General features: G+C 58.9%; 2 protein-coding genes across 6 annotated transcripts; one reads left to right on the plus strand and one right to left on the minus strand.

The window, feature by feature from the left end:
• The first annotated feature begins 9,558 nt into the window (after positions 1 to 9,558).
• Positions 9,559 to 17,980, plus strand: HMGA1 (high mobility group AT-hook 1). 2 transcript variants are annotated; one of them, XM_047733948.1, is made up of 6 exons: positions 9,559 to 9,700; positions 9,947 to 10,066; positions 13,298 to 13,476; positions 15,467 to 15,550; positions 16,170 to 16,220; positions 17,602 to 17,980. In XM_047733948.1, exons 3-6 carry the CDS (start codon positions 13,342 to 13,344, stop codon positions 17,653 to 17,655), a joined length of 324 nt encoding a protein of 107 aa, XP_047589904.1. In that variant the 5' UTR covers positions 9,559 to 9,700; positions 9,947 to 10,066; positions 13,298 to 13,341; the 3' UTR covers positions 17,656 to 17,980. The 2 variants fall into 2 exon arrangements, with proteins under 2 accessions (XP_047589904.1, XP_047589905.1); XM_047733949.1 differs by having other exon boundaries at positions 9,656 to 9,700; positions 13,298 to 13,443.
• A 1,412-nt stretch (positions 17,981 to 19,392) lies between these two features.
• SMIM29 (small integral membrane protein 29) lies at positions 19,393 to 21,805 on the minus strand. 4 transcript variants are annotated; one of them, XM_047733953.1, is made up of 5 exons: positions 21,650 to 21,805; positions 20,475 to 20,598; positions 20,206 to 20,231; positions 19,798 to 19,903; positions 19,393 to 19,611 (listed from the first exon to the last, which is right to left on the minus strand). In XM_047733953.1, exons 2-5 carry the CDS (start codon positions 20,523 to 20,525, stop codon positions 19,546 to 19,548), a joined length of 249 nt encoding a protein of 82 aa, XP_047589909.1. In that variant the 5' UTR covers positions 20,526 to 20,598; positions 21,650 to 21,805; the 3' UTR covers positions 19,393 to 19,545. The 4 variants fall into 4 exon arrangements, with proteins under 4 accessions (XP_047589909.1, XP_047589906.1, XP_047589907.1 ...); XM_047733950.1 differs by having other exon boundaries at positions 20,415 to 20,598; XM_047733951.1 differs by lacking the exon at positions 21,650 to 21,805 and adding an exon at positions 21,370 to 21,633 and having other exon boundaries at positions 20,415 to 20,598.
• Positions 21,806 to 22,091: the final 286 nt, after the last annotated feature.

Here is a 22,091-nt window from a genome sequence, read left to right on the forward strand (position 1 = left end):
ACAATAAACACTAAGCGAAGAATCAAGAATCTAGACCAGCACTGTTCGTGGATACAGAAGCTGAGGCACATCCATGAGCTCTCTGGTGGCCATATTAAAATGGTAAAAAAGAAATACATGAAATGAACTTGAATATATTGCGTTTAAGGCAATATGCCCAAATATAATCATTTCAGCATCTACTCAACATACATAAAAATTAGTATTTCTATATGTGTGTGTGTGTTTAACCCTAAATCTTGAAATCCAGAGTACTTCAGACTTCCTGAACATCTCAATTCACACTCCGCACGTGTGTCTGGGGACGACAGTAATGGGCAGCGCTGTCTAGATGCCCAATAATGGGTATGGAATAAAAAAAGTAGAGTAGGGTAAGGTGTTGGGGAGCGCAGGGTGGAGGAAGGGCGGGATTAAGAGCCCTGAGAGGTGGAGGTGTTCTGAATCCAAGTCACCTGACCTTGCTGAACCCCAATTTCCTCCTCTACAAAATAGAGACAGGAACCCTCCCCTGTGCATCAGACTAACGAGCACTCATTAAATGTTATTTTGGCCCCTGCCCCTCCAGCTGTCTGTCCTAGTGGCCAACCAGCTTGCACGGGCTGCCAATCTCAGAGTCACAACCCTCCAGCCTGGACATTTAATGGCCACCGAGGGCAGACTCGCTTCCCACCCCACCCACCATCCCTTTACCTTGTATCTATTTCTACCCCTTGCTATAGCAAGATGACATAGCCTCTGGACTTGGCTGTCACGGTGGGAGGGATACTTAGAGCTCCTAAGAGCAAAGTATGGTAGACTTCCCTGGACCAAACCACGGTTTAAGCTGAACCCAGGCCAATGCCAAGGCACATGGGGGGCACCAGGTGCCAACTTCATCATACTGGGAAGGTGAATTTCCTCTTTGAGAACTAGTAGAAGAATTTCTGCCCGTGAGACATGCTGCTCCCCAAACCTCCTACCAAGGGCAAAAGTGCCAGAAAAAGACCCATCGCAGCTGTGGGCAGAGCCCAGGACGGGGGGCGGGGGGGGGGGGGTGAGGAGAGAGGGCCCCAAGCTCCAGGTGTTGCTGTGGGAGGGGTTCTAAATCACCTTTACACACCCCACCTTCAGGGCAGGTAGATCAGCAGGCCCACAAGCCCAAGCCCAAGCGAAGCTCCAGGATCAACCCTTAGCCCCTTCCCGGGGGACTCTGTGGTGGGGAGGAGGCCCCAGAAAGGCTGGACATGGGGGATGGGAGCAGGCCCAGAAGTTACCCAGACAAAGGAGACGGCAGGGTCTGGGCTTGGGACGCAGACCGCCCTCGCCCCTCACCCCACCCCACCCCCAAGGCCTGGGAATTGGCAGGGCACCCTGGATGGTGACCCAGAAACCTGGCTGTCAGCAGCTCCTGCCTGGCACTGCCCACACTGAGCTCCCCTGCTTCCCGCAGGAGTCCCTGGCAGCCGGCGGAGGGCAAGCCCTTGACTTTTCTCTGCCCACCGGCTCCCTCCACCGCCCCTAGAGGCCCACCCCAGACTCTCCCAGGTGGCCCGGATCCTAGTCTCTGTATTTCCTGTCATCCAGTCCTCAGAGTGGGGAAAGAGGAGGGGGTGTCCAAGCCTCGGTTCACCCTCAGACTGACACTGCCCACCAGGGCCATTCAGGTGTTCTAGTCCCCTCGAGGACCACCAGACCCCCTAGAGGCTGGGTTCCTGGAAAGTAAGAAAGAAAGAAGACAAAGAAGGGCGCCACTCAATTCGCAGTCCACTGGGCCCTAGGAGAACCTACGACCCCCGCCAGGCCTCATGGGGTGGGAGAGAGGCCTGGAGGCTGGGTGAGCAGGGCGTAAGGAGGTTTAAGCTGGTGCGGTGGGGAGGAGAGCCTACCAGGCCCGTCCCCGCCGCCATCTCCTAGCCAGATTCCAGACCAGCAGGATCGCCCTGCTCCGCCCGCTTCCCTCCTCCTCCGCCCTCCCGCCAGTGGCGACCTCCCCTCCCCCATCCCGCTTCTCTCCCCTCCCCCAGCTACCCACTTCCTCCGCCCCTCCCCCAGCCCCTTTGGCTCTCATTCATCCATCCATTCGCCAAACTTGTGCTGAGCGCCAAGGCCCCCTTAGGCCCTGGTGCGAGGCTCGCGGGTGGGGAGAACAAAACAAAGCCCTTGGAGGATTCGGACAAATCCCCGGCCGGGTGTTGGCTCCTCCCCTCACCCCCAGCCCACCTCCTCCGCAACCCAGGCCCCCGCCCTTCGACCTCCACCCTGTTTGCCTTTTCTCTCCTCAGACTCCGCGGGCTTGTGGGCTCTTCAAGTCCGGCCCGGGCCTCCCACGTGCTGCTGGGATCAGGCGGGCCCCACGTCCTCCTGCCCATCCCCGCTACGGGGACCCCAGAGCCATGTTCTCAGCCCTAAGAAAGGTTCAGGGTGGCCTAGAGGAGACGGAGCACTGGGGAACCCAGGACACATGCCAGGGGCAGAAGGACCCGGCTGGGACCCCCGCAAGCCCAGCGCTCCGGTAAGGAGGGAGCCTCCGCGTAACAAGCGGTGGAGGATAGTCGCTCTTGAAGGCTTCAGGGGTCACATTCCCCTTCCGCAGTCCCAGCACTTAGTCAAGGAATAGGGACAAGAGAAACAAGTTAGAGACCACGGGAAACTCTCCTGAACCCTCGGGGCATGTTCCCAGAAGAGTGTGCCCAAGGTGGCAGCAGGTGGCTAAAGCTACAGCCCTTGAGTCCCCAAGTAATAGAGCGGGTTAATGAACTGACAGGGACATCCAGCCCCAGAGGGCATGTGGCCTGGAGAGAAAGCCAGCCCGGGTCCTCCAGCCCCCAGAGAACAGGGTCCTGGCTGGGCCAGGCCGCAGTCGCTGCCCTAACCCACCTTCCACTGGCTCACTGGGGCTCACAGGGGGGTTTCACCGACTACAGAGGTTTAAAGTGTGTGTTTCTTTTCCCGGCCAGTGTACCTGCAGAGCATGTTGTACTGGACGTGGTCAGGTCCCTTAGACCAAAGGGACACCTGTCTTGCGTGCACAGCTTAAATCTTAACACTCCCCCAAAGCACACTCTGGAGAGCCACCACCACTGAGCTCCCTGCCGGTCTGCCCCAACCTGAGGGCCAAGATGGTTCCCAGGTCCTGATTACTAAACCTGAGACCAAGGGGAAAAAAACCCATTTCCCCTGACTGCTGGCAAACCGGAAGTTCTAGAGGTAGTGGTCTCTAGAGATGAGTCTGCAGATCACATGACAACGAAGGTACCGTGCTTTTAACATAGTGAGACAAAAAGCAGGTGTCTCCGGAAGGTCTAGGAGCCCCGTCTCGGGGTTGAGGCACCTTGTCACTCCTGAGATGTTGGGTTCCTTGCCCTTTTCTCTACCTTGAGGTTTGGGGACCCATGTCCTATCCCCAGCCCAATGCCCTGTGGCTTGGCCTTTGTGAGAACAGAAGTCACTTTGGCTAATCATTCTTCATTCCACCTTTTTTTGAGATTTGAACACTGTGTGAGACCCTGGCTACCCCTGTGAATCCTGGACATCCACTCCTCTGGCCTTCCAATGGAGAGCACTGGACAGGAAACAAATAGACCATTCTTACTGATGATCGTTAAATAGAAAAGTTAGTGATATAGTGTGTTAGAAATTGTAAGTGTTGTGGGGTGGGGGGGGATGTGTGGTAAAGTAGATGAATGACTGCAGGGGCAAGTGTGCAACTTTACATAGTGTGGACAGTGCTACTGAACAGAGACCTGAAGGCAGTGAGAGGGTGAGCCCTCAGAATATCTACGGGAAGAGCAGGCCGAGCAGAGGGAATGGCCGGTGCAAAGGCCCTGAGGTGAGCTCTTGCCCCTGCAGGTGCGTGAAGGTGGCGGGGCCGGGGGGCAGGGGGAACATGGGGAGGCTGGTGTGGCTGAAGAAGAGCAGCAGGGAGGTGATGAGGTTGGGGGCGGGGCAGATTTCAGGGCCTCTTGGGCCTTTGCGAGGACTTCTTTTTAACTCTGTGAGATGGGAACTCCTGGAGGGTTTGGGTTTTTTTTTTGTTTGTTTGTTTTGTTTTGTTTTTTAAAGATTTTATTTATTTGTTTGACAGACTGAGATCACAAGTAGGCAGAGAGGCAGGCAGAGAGAGGAAGGGAAGCAGGCTCCCTGCTGAGCAGAGAGCCCCATGCTGGGCTCCATCCCAGGACCCTGAGATCATGACCTGAGCCCAAGGCAGAGACTTTAGCCCACTGAGCCACCCATGCGCCCCTCCTAGAGGGTTTAAGCAGAGGTGGGACAAGCCTTATGTTTTAGGTGGAAAGAGATTTAATACCAGGAATTAGGTGCTTATCAAACTGTTGGAAGAACTGGAGGAGCCAGCTCTAGATGGCCTCCTGGTACCACAGAACTGAACTACCCCCCTCTGCTCTGATTGGAGTGGAGAGGGGAGAATCTGGAGGCCCCACCCAAGTAGCTGAGCGGTGACCCAGGGGCACGAGGCCCCTCTGCCCCCATACCTGCCTCTTGACCCCCGTAAAGTGGGTAACTGGACATTGTAGGTGCTATAGAAAAGCGTGAGTCTCCGCAGCCCATTCCCCCAAATTTCACTCTTTCCTTGGGACCTAATTCACATTCAAAACTGCATGGGCAATGGAAATGGGACAAGGGGGATCTCAGCAGGTACTGCACTATTGAAAGTACATTGCCATGTACTTGTCTGCCCCGCTCCCTGCCCAAAGTATACCACTTAAAGATGGGGAATGTAGCTACCTAGTTCAAGGTCACATCCCCAGTGCCTCTGTTGGTGCCCAGAGGGAGCCATCTGGCCAGGTTGGGAAAAGGCAGCAAGCCCATCCAGTCTGGGAATAGAAGGCAGAACGCCAAGCTGCTTCATCTCCCTGAGCCTCAGTTTTAACATCTGTATAATGGGGGCAACAGCATTACTGACCCGGGAGGGCTGTTGAGGGATCTGAGAACACATATGCATTTAGCAGGTGCTCATAAATTCCTTTTCCTCGGGGTTTTCGAGGCTGAAGAGGAGCCGGGTTTTAGCCTTGAAGAAGAAAGCTGACAAAGTCCATGGTGTGCCGCAGCCATGCAGCGTGGGTAGCTGGCTCCAGGCATGCGGTGCCTGCCTCCTAGGCCTTCCAATTCGTTGGAGAGGTTTTTCCCTCGAAAGTTGGAAGCAGAAGAGGCTCTCCTCCCATTCTAGGCCTGCCAGGCCTCCTGGCAGCAGAACTTGGGGTCATCAGGGCCTGGAGACTGATCCTGCCAGATGACCAGATGTACTAGTAGCTGGGTGACTTTCCAGCAGAGTGGTCAAACACCGCGCACAAGGGCAACCCTATATTTCACTTGTGTGGGTCAATACTGGTTGATACAGCCCTGGATCCCTCCCGGTTAGGATGGGCCATGCTGGGTTTATGCCCGCTGTCTGGTCACAACTACCCCTTTTTATTCATGAGTGTTCTGCTCCCCCGTAACAGCTGGGCGTACCTATCCTGTGATCCAAGCATTCTTTCCGTAGGCATGCACTTAGCAGAAATTTGCATATCTAATCACCAAGACACATTCTGGAACATTCACAGCAGTACTATTTGTAATAACCTCAAACCAAAGTCCATCCAAATGCCCTTCAACAGAACGGATCCATAAACTGTGGCCCATTCACATGACCAACTGTGCAGCAAGAAGGAACATTCTGCCGCCACATGCCACCACAGGGATGAAACTTAGACGTAATGTTGAGCAAAGGAAATGAACCCAGGAGGACGTCACATATTATTGCATCCATGCAATGCACGTAAAAATGGGAAGGTATAGGAGGCTCTTAGAAGTGGGGATGGTGGTACCCAAGGGGGACTGGAGATGGTTTCTTGATCTGGGTGCTGGTGACATAAGGGTGTTCTCTCTATGAAGATGCATTGAGGGGGCACCTGGGTGGCTCAGTCGGTTAAGTGTCTGCTTTTGGCTTAGGTCATGATCTCGGAGCCCTGGGATTGAACCCCGCATTGGGCTCTCTGCTCAGCTGGGGCTCTGCTTCTCCCTCTCCCTCTGTGATTTCTCTTGCTCTCACTCCCTCTCAAATAAAGTCTTTACTATTCTTATTCCTCTTCTTCCCGCCTCCTCCCATCTGCCTGTCATGTTGGGCTGGATGTAGAACATTACCAAACCTCATCCCTGGGACTTCCAGAAAACCTTGACTAAGTCAAACACTACATGGAACCATTCACAGTGGTCTTTCCCACGACTCTTCTAAGAGCTGTAGCTGACTCAGAAGACATAAATTGAGAAGTAAATATGCGAACCAGAGACATATACTGAGAATGAATCCCTAGGAAAGGCTAAGGGACACCCCAAACTCTTACATCCTCTGCATCTCCAAGCTTGGACTGGGAGATGGTCGGGCTCCCACTGCACCACTTTAGCAAGGCTGGGGAAGAACGAGCAAACATCAGGAAGAAGTCGCCAACAGCTCAGGTGAAAATGAGCTTAACCTTCAGCTGTCCTGAAATACACAGTTGATCAGAACTCCCCATTCCCTGGACATTCCTGTTGGGTTCCTCAAGTTCACCAGGTTGTCCTTGCAGAAACGGCATAACCCAACTCCGACAGTAAGAAAATGTTTCCTGTGGGAAAGACCAGTTCTGACATGACCAATTCCCCTGGGACCCCTCAGGCCTTGACCAACCAGATTGATGCCCCAGGCCTCAAATAGCTCTTTCTTCCTGTATGTTCCCCATAGCTCCCCACTTATCCAAATGCCATCAAGGCTGGCTCAAGCCCATCTCCTTCAGCAGACTGACTTCCTTGACTACCCTGAGCTCCCATCCCCTCTCCCTCTGTACCATCTATTGAGCCTCTGTTTAAGTGCCTGACAACACCCCCCCACACACACCAGTCTTAACTTTTAAGAGCACAGGGAACTTTACTTTGTACACTGCTTATACCCCAAGAGTTTGGACCAGTTCTGGGTACACAGTAGGCCCTCAGTAAATATTCAATGAATGAATGAATGATGCCGCCTCTTGGCATCTCCTGGCTCGCTCCTCAGCTTTCTCTGGTGTGTTCCTGGCTCTGATTCCTCCGAATAGGAAATCTACTGGAGCGGGGGCTATATTTTATTTATCTTCTTTCTACCACTCCCTCTGCTGCTTAATACTTAATGAAGGAGGACAGAAAGTTAAGGAAGGGAATTCAGGGCATCTCTAATCCAGAAAGCATGGAGGTCAGTGGGCAGTTGGCTGGATTACAAGGGTGTGGGTAATCCTGAAGAGAAGCAGGTTACCATATTTGCCCACAAATGTATTTGTACCTGCCTCCTTCCAGAGAGGGTTTTAGGTGGCTTACAAAAACACCCGCAGTACAAGGTAAAAAAACAAGTCGTTGAGAAAATCAGGACGAGGGGAAAAATAAGAGTAGGAGAAATAAGATCAAGTCGGCTTGTTAGAAGTGGGCCAAAAAGTTGGCCAAGTTTTCCCACAGCCCCTGGAGGCAGAGGTCCCTCTCCCTTCCCCACCTTCCTCAGGGAAGGCCCCAGGACGCAAGCCACACAGGAAGGCAGAGCAGCACCCCAGGTATGCCGCGTCCTGGGAAGGGGCCCACCAGGACCCTTCCCACGCCTCCCAGGTCATCGGCCCCAGAGCGCGAGCCTGGCAGCCCAGGCGGCCTTGGGGAGGCTGTGTCTAGGAGCGTGCGGTTCTGGGAGGGCCGTCCCGGGGCCTGACTTGGGGGCCAGGCTTGCTGGCGGGGAACCGTGACCGGAGGGGAGTAGGGCGAGAACTGAAGGCTCGTTCTGCCACCCAACCCTGCAAAGGTTCTCGAGCTAACTCAATGCCTCCAGTCAACTCAACTCGCGGCCTACTAAGCGCGCGCACGGCACTCAGGGGACAAAGATGGAGGGAGCAGCGCGCCTTCTACCCCGCCCCACCCCCACCCACCGGCTCTAGACAAAGGGGCAGGCCGCCCCTCCCCCAACCTCGCCCTGGCGTTCCCCTCCACCCTCCTCTCCCCTCCGGCCGCCCTTCGGTGACTTCCTTTCCCCTCCAGGGGCTGCCTGGGCACTTCGCAGGAACTGCGTTGCACCTGGGCGCGGGGCGGGGAACCAGCGCGCAGAGGGCGGCCTCCCGGCCCACCCCGAGCCCAGGCCCCTGGGGGCCGGCTCCAGGCCCGCGCCCTCCTCTTTGAATCCGCTCCGGGGGCCCCCAGCGCCTTCCCGCCCAGGCGCCCCCGCCCCCGCCCCCACCCGGCCGAGCACGTGCTGCCCCCGGCCCGGAGTGCCAGCCCGCCGCCCCGGGTGGGGGCTGGGCCCGGCTCTGCTCCCCACCCCCACCGGAAACATTCCTGAAACATTCCTGAAAGTAGGAGGCCCGGCCCCTCCGGTTCCCCACCCCGCCTCCACGCCGGGCTCTGGGTTTTCCTGGCGTCCCCCTCCATCGCCGGCTCGCCCCCTGAGGAGGGGGCTGGGCCGGGGCCTCGGCCGACGGGGGAGGAAGAAGGGGAGCAAAGAAAAACATGAGTCACAGCCGTGTGTCACTGGGCCGCATTGCATTTCCCTGCATCACGGGAGGTGTGGAAGGCCGCCTCGGGGACCAGGGGCGGGGAGGTGCGCCCGAGAGGGCCCCGGGCCGGGCCTGCAGGGCGCGCCGCTCTAGACGGCGCCCTTTCTTCTCCCACCGCCCTCCCCGCCATCTTTCCACTTTGGACTTCCTTCTCATTCGTGCAACAAGTCTTTGTTGCGCCAGGCGCCGGGCGGGCCAGGCGTGGCGGGTGCGGCTTGCGTAGACCCAGTCCCTGCCCTCAAAGTGCTTCCAGGCGACCACTAGCTCACGCTTTCGTGTTTTCCTTTAAAAGTCACGGCGGAGAGAGGGCACAAAGTAGGAAGGCATGATCTCAAACCACCAGCCGGGTCCCCTACAGGAACGCAACCAGCCTCAGGTTTACCTGCAAGCGAGCCAATCGTTTGTTTCGCTTGGAGGCTGCACCTTGACTACGGCTCACTCGCGGCCATTAATAAGCGAAAACTCTGGATTTCACAAGTTTCACGTTTGAATTTCACAAGACTTGTATTTCACCAGGCAGCCACACGCAGGTTGGCACTGAAATGCACATGCTGACACCTGTCCGCCCAGGGGAAATCTACGAGCCGCGTATCTGGGCGCAGGGGGCGGCGGGTAGGCCGCGGAATTCTCCCACAGGCGCGTTTCTCTCCACCCGCTCCCGCCCGCGCGGACCCCGCAGGCACGAACGCCCGCCCACATCCAACGCGCCCCGCGGGCGTCAGGCCCACACGCCCGGAAGGCCCCTAGAGGTGACTCTCCCGGGGACCACCCCCGTTCCAGGCTGTAAGGACGCTCTCCCGTCCCATCCCCCGCGAAAAGCTCCGTAGTGATCCCCCTCTGTGCACCTTCCCATGTCTCCCGGTCCGGGACAGCGGGGAGTGGGCCGTCGCCTCGGGTTCCCAGCCCAGGCCTCCCGCGGGCCCGCCCCCAGGCACCCGGCACCGCACGCCCCTCCCCGCAGTCAGCACCCACCCGCGCGGCGGCGGCGGCTGGCGGGCGGCCGCCCTTTTAAATCCCCGGGCTCATTTGCATGGCCCCGCCCCCACAGTGACACGGCTGGCGCGGGCGGGCCCGTCCCCCCTGCCCCTGGGTCGCTCTTTTTAAGCTCCCCTGAGCCGGGGCTGCGCTCCTCTAATTGGGACTCCGAACCCGGGCTATTTCTGGCGCTGGCGCGGCTCCAAGAAGGCGTGAGTTCGCGGCCCCTCCGGTGGCTTTTTTTTTTTTTTTATATCTATCATTTAATTAAATTATTTATTTATTGAGGCCGCGCACGGGCCGTGCCTAGCTTCCTGCCCCTCGCCATCCTTCGGGGGAGGGCGAATATTTTTGTCCCCCCGCCTGGATGTGACAGATAAATACCCCGCGGGGGCCTGGGCGGAGAGCACGCGGCGGCGGCGGTCTCTGAGCGCCTCTGCTCTCTCTCCCGGTTTCAGATCCGCATTTGCTACCAGCGGCGGCGGCGGCGGCGGCGGAGCCAGGCCGGTCCTCAGCGCCCAGCACCGTCGCTCCCGGCAGCCCGGAGCGCGCACCGCAGGCCGGCGGCCGAGCTCGCGGTGAGTCGTCCCCGGGGCCCGCGGCGGCGGCGGCGGAGGGGGGCGCCCGCGCCCCCGCCTGCACGCCGCCCCTCCTGCAAGCCGCCCAGGGCTGCAGCGCGCGCCTCCGGCTTTATTCCCAGGCCGGGGCTGCGCGAGCCGCCGGCGGGGGAGGGCCGCGCGGCGCGGGGGCGGGCGGCTGGGCCCGGCGGCGCGGGGAGGGCACCCGCACCCCTTCCCCCGCGCCGCGGGCGCCCTGCGGGGGGCGGGGACCCGGGAAAGGCGCGCGGTGGGGGAGGGGGCGCGCGGCTGCGGCGAGCGCGAGTTGTGCACCCGGCAGAGCCCGGTGCACCTCGCGCGGCCGCCGCTCCCGCCGGAGCCCGAGCCCGAGCCGGGGCCCGGGCTGTGGGGGGGCGGGGAGAGGAACAGGCTGCGGCGCAGCAGGCGAGTGGGGGACCGGGTGCCCCCCGCAGCCTGGGGAAGTTCTAGAAGTGAGGGGGATGGGCAGGATCCCCACAATTCGGCCCTGTTCCCGCTCGGCCTTCCTCCCGGTGCCCCCCTACGCAGATTCAGGCCGAATCGCGGGCCTGGGTTTGGGGCTTCACCCCGACCCCACCTCTGGCCCGGCCCGCGCCTCTCAGGCCCCCAGGGCCGGGCCTGCCCTCCGCCCCCACAAACAGGTTTCTCTGCTTTGCAGGGCTCTGTTGGAACTAGTCCCTTTAACTCCCCGTTTCATTTTTTTTTTTTTTTCTGGGGCTTTATTTTGCGGGGAGGGCGCGGAGGGAGGTGGCTTTCTTCCTCTACCCCGCGCCCGCGCGCGCCAGGTTTCCTGCCCCAAGGCGGGCTTGGGTGCCCCCTCTGGCAGGAAGTGGGGCCGGGTGCACCCGCGTGGCGGTGCATGCGGTCGGGGTGCACCAGTTTCCCGCGCCTTCGAGAGCTACTCGTGCCCCTCCCCCCGCGCGCTCTTGCCCCTAGTCCCGCTGGCCGACCTGCAACGGACCGGCGCGGACACTTGCAGAGTCACCCTGGGGCCGACTCTGGAGCAGGGGGCGACACGCACTTAACCAGTCTCTCGGCGGTTAAGGAAAGTGGCGGGCTGGAGAGGTCGCCCGTAATCTACTCTGTCCTGCTCGCCAACTTGCTGTGTGACCTTGGGCAACTCCTCAGGCCTCTCTGGGCTACTTTTTTCCGGAAAACAAGGGAGCCCATGCTGATTTCCTAGGATCGTTCGCGTAGACTCCTTAAGCATTTGTGAAATACACATTGGATGCACCATGTACGGGATGGGGGGGCACGCTTGAGGCCCAGAAGGGCTCATTACAAACTGGAGGGTTCGGGTCGGGCCCTTTTAAATATGGCTTCCCCTAAGCCAGGCCTCTGATATTCAGAAACAGGTGGAAGAGACAAGCATTTCCCTTCTCCGGACAGGGCCACAGGCCTTCATTCAGTTCCTGGAGGCCTAGACTTGGGGGGGTGGGGTGTCGGAGAGTGGATTAGAGGGTTCCTAGTAGTAAGAGGTGGGGGGAAGCTCTAGATGCAAGTTGCAAGAACTTTCCCGGAGACCCACCAGGATTCCCAGGCATGTTGGGCCCAGGCTTTCTGGGATTAGGGGCTAGCTTGGAGCAACTGGACCCCCCTCTGTGAGGGGGCCTTCACAGACCTCATGTGAGGTCAGCACTCATTTAGGCTGATTAATTTTGATGTTTAGTTTGAAGGGGAACCTGTGGTGTAATATAAGATTCTAATCACTGCCTGTAATTACAGAGCAGGCCAAGCCACTAATGACGGAGCAGGATAAATCACCAACCACCTTGTTTAAAAGGGTCTTCAAGTCTGAAATATTATAAAATAGAATAATTACCAGACAAAGTCTCGCCGTCTGGAGAATCTTGAGGCTTGGGGCCTCAAGCCCTCCAAAAGTCACAAGTTTGAGGAAAAAAAAAAACAAACCCCAAAACCCACAAAAACCTTTTTTTTTTCCCCTCGAGTTAAAATTGGAAATTGTCTGAAAATCTGAAAAGGGGAAAGAAAAGTCATTTTCGAATGTTCTAGTTCTCGTTTTGATTGGAGTGAGGACTTCCTGTTGTGGACCTATTTTCACTATGATCTGGTTTGATTCTTGGCCTCAGTGTGGAAAGGTAGTTGAGGTAAATGTCTTTGCATTCCCCCCATTTTATAGGTTGAAGGTCTGTTAGAAGCGAAGGCGCTTGGGCCTACCCTTTGCCAAAGGCAACCAGGGGTTGGTTACCAGGGAGGTGGAGAGCCATGGATCTGCACCTGGGAAGACAGGGGGATCGGACCAGATGTGGGGAGGACCCTCACCGTCTTTTTTAAGCTTCTGGAAGAGGCTACCAAATAATGGGGTGCCGGGTGCTCCTTGCAGTGGGAGGTTTTAGGTAAACTCACAATTAGTGGGGCTGATTAAATCCAAATGGGCCTCTAAGAAGAGGGAAGATGCTAGGGAGAAAAACCAAGAAGCTTTGAGGACCAGCCCTGCAAGGTGGGGAAGGGCAGCTAGGATCCGTTTGAAGGAGCTCAGGGGAGACCCAGGACCGAAGGGGAAGATCTCATTTGACTCCAGGTGGTGTGTTTGGCTTTCTTTTTCTCCCTCCACTACAATTTCAACCATCTTGCCCAAATTATTCTTAGCCTTGATTCCCCAAGGCTCTACCCTGGGGAGAGAGCGGAGAGGAGAGCTAAGTGGTGGGGTGGGCACAACCCTGGCCCGGTGATTGGTGTGGAGCATGGAGGTTGGGCCTGAGGCTTGGGTCATGGTGGGTAGGCCACGCTGCTGGCCTGGTGGCCCAGGGCTTAACTCCCTCTGCTAACCTTCCCACCCTTGTTGCCTGTGAGTCGCTCAGGCTGGGTTTTTTCTTAGGGGAGAGGGGAGCTGGCTAGAGATAGGGACCCCCTGGGGAGCATGAGGACCCCCCATCTACACCTTTGTTCAGGTGGCCTCACCCACAGAACCACATCTGAGCTGGCTGTGCCTCTTGGGCCTGGGCCCTGTGTGGGTGGCAGGACAAAGCATGCTTCTGCTCGAGAGATAAGGAGCTGATTAGGGCCAACGGCCCAAGCCCCACCCTGTAGCCCGCGCTGGGGCTGGGCAGACCCCAATTCTCAGCAAGCAAGGGTATCCCTGGGGAGAAGGCAGGGTCCCCCAGTGCCCTTTGAGGGCACTGGTGGTGGAGGGGTTGGGAGGGGACCAAAGCAAGGGGTTGTGTTTTTTAAACAACTTTGCCTGCTTCCCAGCATCCTAGCCATCGCTTCTCCACCTGCTCCAGAGAGAAGGGAAGATGAGTGAGTCGAGCTCGAAGTCCAGCCAGCCCTTGGCCTCCAAGCAGGAAAAGGACGGCACTGAGAAGCGGGGGCGGGGCAGGCCGCGCAAGCAGCCTCCGGTGAGTCCCGGGACGGCGCTGGTAGGGAGTCAGGTGGGTGTCCAAACCTTTGCCTCGGTTTACCTCTCTGGGTTAGGGAGGTGCCAGGTGTCTCTGCAAGTGAAAACTGGAGCAAAGGGCTGCAGAATCATTGCTGTGTGTCTGTGTGTGTGTGTGTGTCCTCCAAAAATGCACCTGGCCTGCGCTGACCCTGGTCAGATCCTGAGACCTACGGAGGGAAGTGGGGGCTGAGAAACCTTGAGCCCTGAGCCCGTGCCAGATCATCTAAGCCGGAAATGACCCCGTGGTTGCCTGGGCCAGTGCCCCCACCCTGCTAAACTATCCACGCTTTACTCCCAGGGTGTTGCGGACCAGGGCCTTTATAAAAACATAGTTAAGATGAGTCGCATATACATACAAGTTCCGGGTTTCTAATCCTGAGAGTCCTTCCACGTACTGCTCTGTCCAGTCACCATAAACATTTCTAAAGACTTAACTGTCGGTTTCTGGACTTCCTCATCCCAGGCCCTAACAGAAAGGTACTGGGCCGGCACCTGTTGGGGGCCTCTCCTCGCAAGGCCCTGGGCCAGGCTCCGCTCTGGCCCTGTAAAAAACAAAACAAAACAAAATGGAAGCCTAAAGACTTAAAAATGTGGGGAAGTTGGCGAGAGAGTGAACCTGGGAACCGTGGTGCTGTCCTCCACTGAGGTCGCATGTAGTTAGAAGGCCAGCCCGGGGGGTGCCTGGGTGGCTCAGTGGGTTAAACTTCTGCCTTCGGCTCAGGTTATAATCCCAGGGTTCTGGGATCGAGCCCCTCATCAGGCTCTCTGCTCAGCAGGGGGCCTGCTTCCTCCTCTCTCTCCCTGCCTGACTCTCTGCCTACCCATGATCTCTGTGTGACAAATAAATAAAATCTTAAAAAAAAAAAGACCAACCTGGCACTTTGGGGCACGCTGGGGAGCCTGGCCTCTGGCCTGTCAGGCTTGGGGGGGCCACCTGGCATGCTGTGGGGATCTTGGATTCTCTCGGGCGGCAGCTGGCGAGGCCCAGCTTATGTCCCTTTCCCAGGGAAGAGGACAGGAGTCGAGGTCTGCCCTTGCTCTCTCAGCGCGGTGGGCCCTGGGCTTCTGCATCTGTAGGATGGAGAGTGTGATCTCTACAGGCTTCGGGGGGATGTGAGCCATGAGGAGGCTGAGAGGTGGGCTTCCAGAGCTCCCAGTGTGGGGAGGGAAGTCATTCTCTGTCCGGTTCCTGTGGCCTCCACCCCTGTGCCTGTTAGCTGGGGCCCGGGGAGGGGTGCCTGAGCGGGGGTGCTGGGTTACAGGACCATGGTGGCCCTAAACAGCCTGTGGACAGCCACCTTGAAACCGTAGCTGATGTGCCTTCACTGCCTGGCTTCTACGCCTCAATGAAGCAGCTTCTTATTCTGTTGGGCTTATTAAAATTTCACCGGCAACCACAGTAGGGAGCTCTGGGTTTCCAACATGTGGGCATACTTCCTTCTCTGAGAGGTGGCCTGGAGGGAGTCAGTTTGCAGGGAGAGGCTGGAGGCTCTCTCTAGCGGGGCGAAGGGGGCATCCTTTCCCCTCTTCAGCATCCCTCACAGCGGGGAGGCAACTGTCTTGGCCCAGTGCTGGCCACTTCCACACTCTTCATTTAGTCTCTGGATACCCTGTGAGGTGTCTTGTCACCATTTACGGTTGAGGAAGCTGAGGCCTGAGCATCCCGCATCTTGCCCAAGAGCTTCGAGCCCCGTGGTGCCAGAGCTGCCTGATGGTGTCTTTGTGCCCCTGTGCCGCCTTTTCCTCTTCTGCATTCTTGTCCTCCTGTTGGCGCAGGGAGGCTTGGGAGGAGCTTTGCAGAAGATGGTCACTGTGAGAACTTGAATTGCAAGGGTTTGTCTGCTCTGGTGCCTGTGGATTTCTGGGTCGGGGCACTGGCTTGCTGACTCTGTCTTGCTGGGGTGAGGGGAGAGCGCCATGTGTTTTGAAAGGGGTGGGACAGGTGGCTTCTGTGTTCCTGATGACCCCATCTGTCTTTGCAGAAGGAACCCAGCGAAGTGCCGACACCTAAGAGACCTCGGGGCCGACCAAAGGGGAGCAAAAACAAGGGTGCTGCCAAGACCCGGGTAAGGATGGAGGAGGACGGCCCCCCCCTCTGCCCATGGCCACAGCTGGGGGAGATCTAAGAAGGCACTGGCTTGTCCTTATTCTGTCCCCTGCCCTCTCTTTCCTGGCATGGGTGGCAGGGGGTCTTGGCTGATTGGGGAAAGCAGGGTGATGACCGAAGCCTTACTTCGGGGGAAATCAAATCAGAATTCACATAGCTTTTGTCGTCTGGAAACAGGCGAATCGGGAAGAGGGAAGGGGTGGTTCCACCAGTCCCTGCGTGGAGAATGTTCCCTTCGGGGGGTCCCCCTGAATCCCAAGGGAGTGGGGATAAGCAGGGAAGGGCAGATTCACAGTGGCAGAGAAGTTGTTTTGTTTTTTATTTTTTTTCTGAGACACGACTCATATCCTCTGAGTCATGGGTGGAGGAGGGAGTGGGGGGCGTGTGTGTATGTTGGGGGGGTGCAGTGTGGCTGGCCAGTCATCACCAGCTGGACTCGGGTGGGCCTGCTGGGGTGAGAGTCCCAGGCTGCCCTAAGCAGAGGTGGGGAGCTCTGCCCTTCCCCACAAGGGCACTGGTGGTTGCATGAAGACTGAGGGACGTTTTTGACTTAGTGGATCTTTTCTCTGACCATCTAGAAAACTACCACAACCCCAGGGAGGAAACCAAGGGGCAGACCCAAAAAACTGGTAGGTGAAGGGATGGCAGTGGTGTGGTTTGCTGGGGAGGATGTTTAAGGATGGGGGATACTGAGTCCTGTGTGCTCAGCGTGGAAGGACCGCTCTGCCTGGCCTGAGCCGGGAGTAGTGGAACATTGTCCCCTTCCCCAGGCCTAGAGGGAAAGGGATTTGTGTGTGTCCCAGGGTCCTGACACCCAGCCCAGGGCTTTTAAAGGGCTGTATCCCTGAGAAGCAAGGGGTCCCAGGTACGAACCTGCCCTAGCCAGGGGTGGGGCTCCTTCTCTTTCCCCTGTTCCTAGAACAGACTCAACTTCTAGGGGGAACTTGGAGGCCATCTAGTCCCCTTCTCCCACCCCAGCCCCATAATAGAAGTGAGGAAAGAAGGCCACAGGAGCAGAGCGCAGGGTCTGTTCTCACCACCGTCTTAGGCGGTCTTGGGTAGGGAGGAGGAGGCAACCAAGTTGCTCAGCCCTAAGCCGCGCTGGCAGTGCTGTGTGGGAGTGGAGGGGTGATCCCACATGGAGGCCCCTCCTCACTGGGACCCACCATCCATTTCTGAGCCCCCAAATAGCTGCTAACGGAAAAAGGTAGGTTGAGTCAGGAGGCTGCCTCTGGGGCCTCCACTGAAGTCAATGGCCACCCCAGCCTTGTTCTTCCTGGCTCTTTTCTGTCCCTCCAACCTGCTCCCTGAACTCCCTGAGGCCTTCATTCCTCGAGCTGAGCCACCACCAGGGTGAGGAGGGGGGTCAGGGGGTGCTGGCTGGGCCCCAGGAGTGAGTAACAGGAAACAAGTTGTTTGGGAGTTTGAGCCTGGCACGGGGGGCCGCAGGCCCGTGTGGTGTCCCAACATTCCCGCCCAGTGAGTGAGCCCCGGCGCCACACACACTTCCCCTTCCTCCCCGCCCTGACCTGGGGTCAGTCCGAGGCCTGACTCCATAGCCCCTCAGCTGCCCCTGCAGCCCAAGGCCACCTGGTTCCCCAGCGAGGCACCCAGCAGCCACCTCTTCCCGTTTCCTCTTCCTGGCCACCTCTCCCTTCCCCTCCTACAGAAAGCCAGTTACCTCCTCACTTCCCTGAGCTGGGCGTTGGGGTGGGGTGGGGGACAGGCCCTGGGGCCAAGGGGACCTGGCTCCTTGCGGGAGCAGCCTGTGTGTGGGGTTTTTTCCCTCCCTTTAAATTCTTCCTTTTTTATGAATGAAACTGGGCCGTGGAGGTTGCTGAGTCACTCACACACTCAGCCCTGACTCATCCCCCTTCTGGAGAGCCAGGGAACCCAGGGAGGGGTGGGGGCCCTTCTGGCCTGTGCCCCCACCCCCCAGCACCACGAGTGGGATGCAGGGGGCAGGCCTGGCACTCCTGCTGACTGGCCTGCCTGCCTCCTGCCTCACAGGAGAAGGAGGAAGAAGAGGGCATCTCGCAGGAGTCCTCCGAGGAGGAGCAGTGACCGCGCCGTGCCGCCTGCTCCTTGGCAGAGGAGCGATTTTCCTTCTGGGACTGGACAGCTCCGCTCCGCTCCCACCGCCCCCGCCCCCTCCCCCAGGCCCCCCCTTCTCCCACACCACCACCACCACCCACCTGTGCCCTCGCTGCCACACTACACAGCACACCAGCCGCTGCGGGGCCCCAAGGCCCGAGTGGGGAGCAGTTTCCTTTGGTCTCGGTTTCCAGCGACCCCTCACCCACACGCACACTCAGCTCCAGACACAGCGACCCCCAGTCTTGCGGCACCCTGCCCCCTGCTGTGTCCCCACACCCTGCGGTGGGGACGTTGCTGACTGGGCTCTTGGTTTGGGGGGGGGTCCCTTCTGCTTCCCCATTCTTCCCTCTGGCTTCCCACTTAGGGGCCTGGGAGGGCTTCCCTGGCCTTAAAAGGGGCCCCAAGCCCCATCCTGATCTGCTCCCCTCCACAGCACAGGCAGCGGCAGGTATGGCCAGTGGGGAGGGGCGCTGGGCCCTGAGATGCCCTCCACCCCACCCAGCCTGTGTCTCACTAGGTGCAGCTCACACCCACTTTTCTTTCTTCCTCCCTTGCCTGGTCCTTGCTCTAGGTGAGACAGCCCCCTTTGGGCATAGGAAGGAAGGCAGGAGGGGTCTGAGCCCCCTACCCTTTCTAAATGGGCTCCAGCCCACCCCACCCCCTCACCCTGGAATCTATTGCAGTGAGGGAAATGCAGTCCCCCCTTTTTCCAGGTGAGGTCCCGGAGGCCTAGGCTCCCTGCCACAGCCTCCCCAGGTGGGCTGGAGCCACTGCCTAACCCCCTCCGCTTCCACCTTAGGCCTCAGTTTCCCCCTTCCTCACACGGGGCACTAATAACAAGGAGCTAGCCTTGCCCACTCCCACCCTTCTGCTCCTCCCCACCCCCCAAGGTTCTGGTTCCATCTTTTCCTCTGTTCACAAACTACCTCTGGACAGTTGTGTTGTTTTCGTTCAATGTTCCCATTCTTAGACATCCGTCATTGCTGCTGCGACCAGCGCCAAATGTTCATCCTCATTGCCTCCTGTTCTGCCCTAGGTCCCCTCCTCCAAGGCACTCTTAGGGGCAGGGGCCCCGGGGCAGCACAGGCTGGGTTACCGACCACCCCAGTCCCAGGGAAGGTGGGGCCCTGCCCCTAGGATGCTGCAGCAGAGTTGGGGGGGGGCCTGTATTGACCGTCGGGTGTAGAGGCTACCTTCTCCCCCCTTGTTCTGATGGGGAGGAGGTGGCCATTATTTGTCCCAGCCTGGGGCCCCCCCATCTGGTTTCCTATTTGCAGTTACTTGAATAAAAAAATATCCTTTTCTGGACCGGAATCCTTCTGTGGTGGGTATCTGGGGTAGGTAAGAGTGGAAGCCAAGGACAGAGTTGGTGGGGGTGGATCTCCGGGGAGGGGGCAGGAAAAGCCTTAGCTCCAGGGACACTAACAAGCCTCTCTTAAAAAAAAAGAAAAAAACACAAAAAAACACCACACCCCTAGCCACAAAACAGTTTATTTACAAAATATATATACTGAATACTATACATTAGGCCCTGTCACCATGGAAACAAATCCAAAGCCAGGTTGGGGAGGACTCAAGAAAAAGGTGGGGCCTAGGGAAAAACTCTCCCAACCACCCTTCCAACCGGGCAGGAAAAACTTGGATTAGCTTGGTGGGGGGGAGTGGGTGGAAGGCTCAGCCCACCGAGGATTGAAGGCCTGGGCAGGGGGAGCGAGGTGCAGCCTGGATGGATGAGAGGAGAGGAGACCCAGTTCCCAGCTGGGGGAGCTGGGTGAGTGCAAGTGGGGAAGGACACCGCAGGCCCCCGGAGCACTCCCAAGTGCCATGGTTCTGGAGAGCAGGGGGGTGGGGGTGAGGTCAGGTCTTGACGTCCAGCAGGGGCATCCGCTTGTGCTGGTAGCCACTCTGCCAGCCGTGTACCACCTGTGGGGGCAGAGACCAGGCCACAGGGCTGGGGTCCAGGGCAGAAGCTGTGGCACCCATGGCAGGAGGACAGCCCACTAGCCCTGGCCCACATAGGGAGGTCTGAGGACAGAACCTGGCTCTGGGGAAGAAGACAGCAGGTTGCCCCGGTGACTGTTCTGCACCCACCCACCCCCCAGCACTCACCTTGGGGTCCCCCACATCCGAGAGCAGCTCCTGCTCAGCCTCATGCAGCTCCTCTGCGGGGTCGTAGCTGTACATGGGGAGCAGGTGATGGCGAAGCCGGTCCACTCTAGGGAGCAGGGGAGGGCACTCAGCCCAGGGGAGTCCCACTCCCAACACCTAAGGCCCTGAGGGCCTTTGGGGGCACACTACGGTTCTGAGAATACATCCCCAGTTCTAGAAGGGGCCCCTCTTCAGTGGGTTCCAAGCCCAGTTTGGGCAGGAAACCCTCACAGCGGGGTGTAGGGAATTTTGGGCTGATATAAGGAAAGCCCAAGGGCATCTTAACCTCGGCTGCAGAGAACCAAGCCTATGGGAAGAAACTTGTGAGCCAAATGCAGGGTAAGTAACGCTGGGGACAGGGACACTCACCGCTTTTTCTTCTGGACATACATTACCTGTAACAGAGACACAGCGCTGTGCAGGCTGCTGAGCCCAGGACGGCCCACGAGAGACCCACCTCTACCCCTTCACCCATCACAGCAGGACAGCGGAGATGAGCGGTGCAGGTTCACCAGCCCCACCGTCCCCACTCCCAGCCGAAGTGTGGGTGTGTATGTGTGTCCGTGGGGGCTCCTTACCACAACCACCACCACCCCGACCAGGGTGATGAGGAAAAAAGGCCCCAACACGTAGCCCACCATGGAGTCGCTGTTGGCCTGGGGGGCATTGGGCACTGTAGTGTTACTCATGACATCAGTAGCCGGAGGGCTGGGTCGTCAGCATGGGCAGTGGGGCCTCGGGAGGGCGCCTTCACCGGGCTCCCTGCGGAGGAGAAAGGGAGGTGATTTGTTTGACCCAGGGTGCCATCCAAGCTCTGGATACCTCTCCAAGAGCTGGTGATGTATCAAAACTTAGGTCAGGCCCTGGGACGAGAGATCCTCCAGGTCAGTGTGCTGGGTTTAACCCTCCAGTGACCAGGGAAATCCTGGGTGTGGAGGGCACCAAGGGGAGGCCCAGAGTGCTGCCCGGCTCCTGTCCCCAAGCCAGGGTGGGGCCCAGCTCAGGTGCTGGCCAAACACTAGCACATCTCCTGGGAAAAGCTTAGATCTACGTTTGGAGCTCCTATTCCGACCTCTGGGGACACTGGGCAGCCAGTGGAGCAAAAGGGGGAGATCTGACAGATATATGAGGGTCCTGCGCTGTGGGGCCTCCGGGTGAGGCAGGAGCATCTGAAGGAGCCTGCCCCAGTCCTGGTCCAATACCCCCACTTAGGCTACAGGCCTTCTCTGTGCCCTCCTTGTCCCTGGTGTGACTGCGGACATACAGCCAGGACAGCCTCTCCTCCACTGTTATCGTGCCAGGGCGGACACGAGTGGGCAGGTATCTGCGAGGTGATGTCACCTCCCTCTGGTCCCCACCCGGGGCTCCGCCCAGGTCCCTCCCCTCTTTAGCGTGGGCTGACAGGCAGAGGTGAGAGGGTCAGCTCCCATCGACAGATGCAAGGAGACTGCCTATGGGCTCCTGTACGCAGACCCCAAGGTCCCCGACCCCGCTTCGCTTGGGTCTCCACTGGGGGGGCAAGGTATGAACTACCTGTCCCGGTGTCCGTGGGGGCACCGAGCTTGCACGGTCGCATGCACGCCGTCCCACGGTCGAAGGGACCTGCCGAGGTGGGGCGGATGTCTGGCCGCTCCCAGGATGCGGACCAGCATGGGCGAGTGGGAGGTATAGTTCCCACGACGCTGGGCGGCTCAGGCCGGGGAAGGGAGGTTTGGGGGCTGCAGGGAGGGCCCGGACATCCCGGAATCCCGGCACCCCGAGACGTGGACCCGCGCCGGCGCTCTGCAGCCCATCCAACCCGAGCATGCCTTACCTCCCGCCGCTGCAGCCCGGACAGAAACGCCCTCGGTTGGCTCCCAGGCCCCGGAAGAGCCGGCAGGCGCGTGATCAAAGGACCCGGGGAAATGGGCGGGGCCTCAGCCCCGGGGCGCAGCCAATCCAGTGGCGGAAGGCTGCCGCCCGGAGACTTCTGGAACGGCCAATCCGGAGCTGGGGGGTGCGCGGGGCGAAGGCGGGGAGGGCCGGGGTTGCAGGGCCCACCCCGCGGCAGCAGGGGGCAGGCGAGCGCCGCGCAGCGGGGGGAGGAGAGCGCGCGGGGAGGGGCGGGGCAACTTCCCGGCGTCCCCCCGGGCGGACCCCGGCCGGGCGCCAGCGCTGGGGAGCTCTGGTTGCAGACTGCGGCCCGGCGTTGCTTCCTCGTCCTCCCGGGTGGAACCCAGGTGTAGGGCCAAGCCACGCCCAGAAGCTTAGTCCCG

The sequence above is a fragment of the Lutra lutra genome, chromosome 6 (genome assembly GCF_902655055.1).
Source record: "Lutra lutra chromosome 6, mLutLut1.2, whole genome shotgun sequence".
Lineage (NCBI taxonomy): Eukaryota > Metazoa > Chordata > Mammalia > Carnivora > Mustelidae > Lutra > Lutra lutra.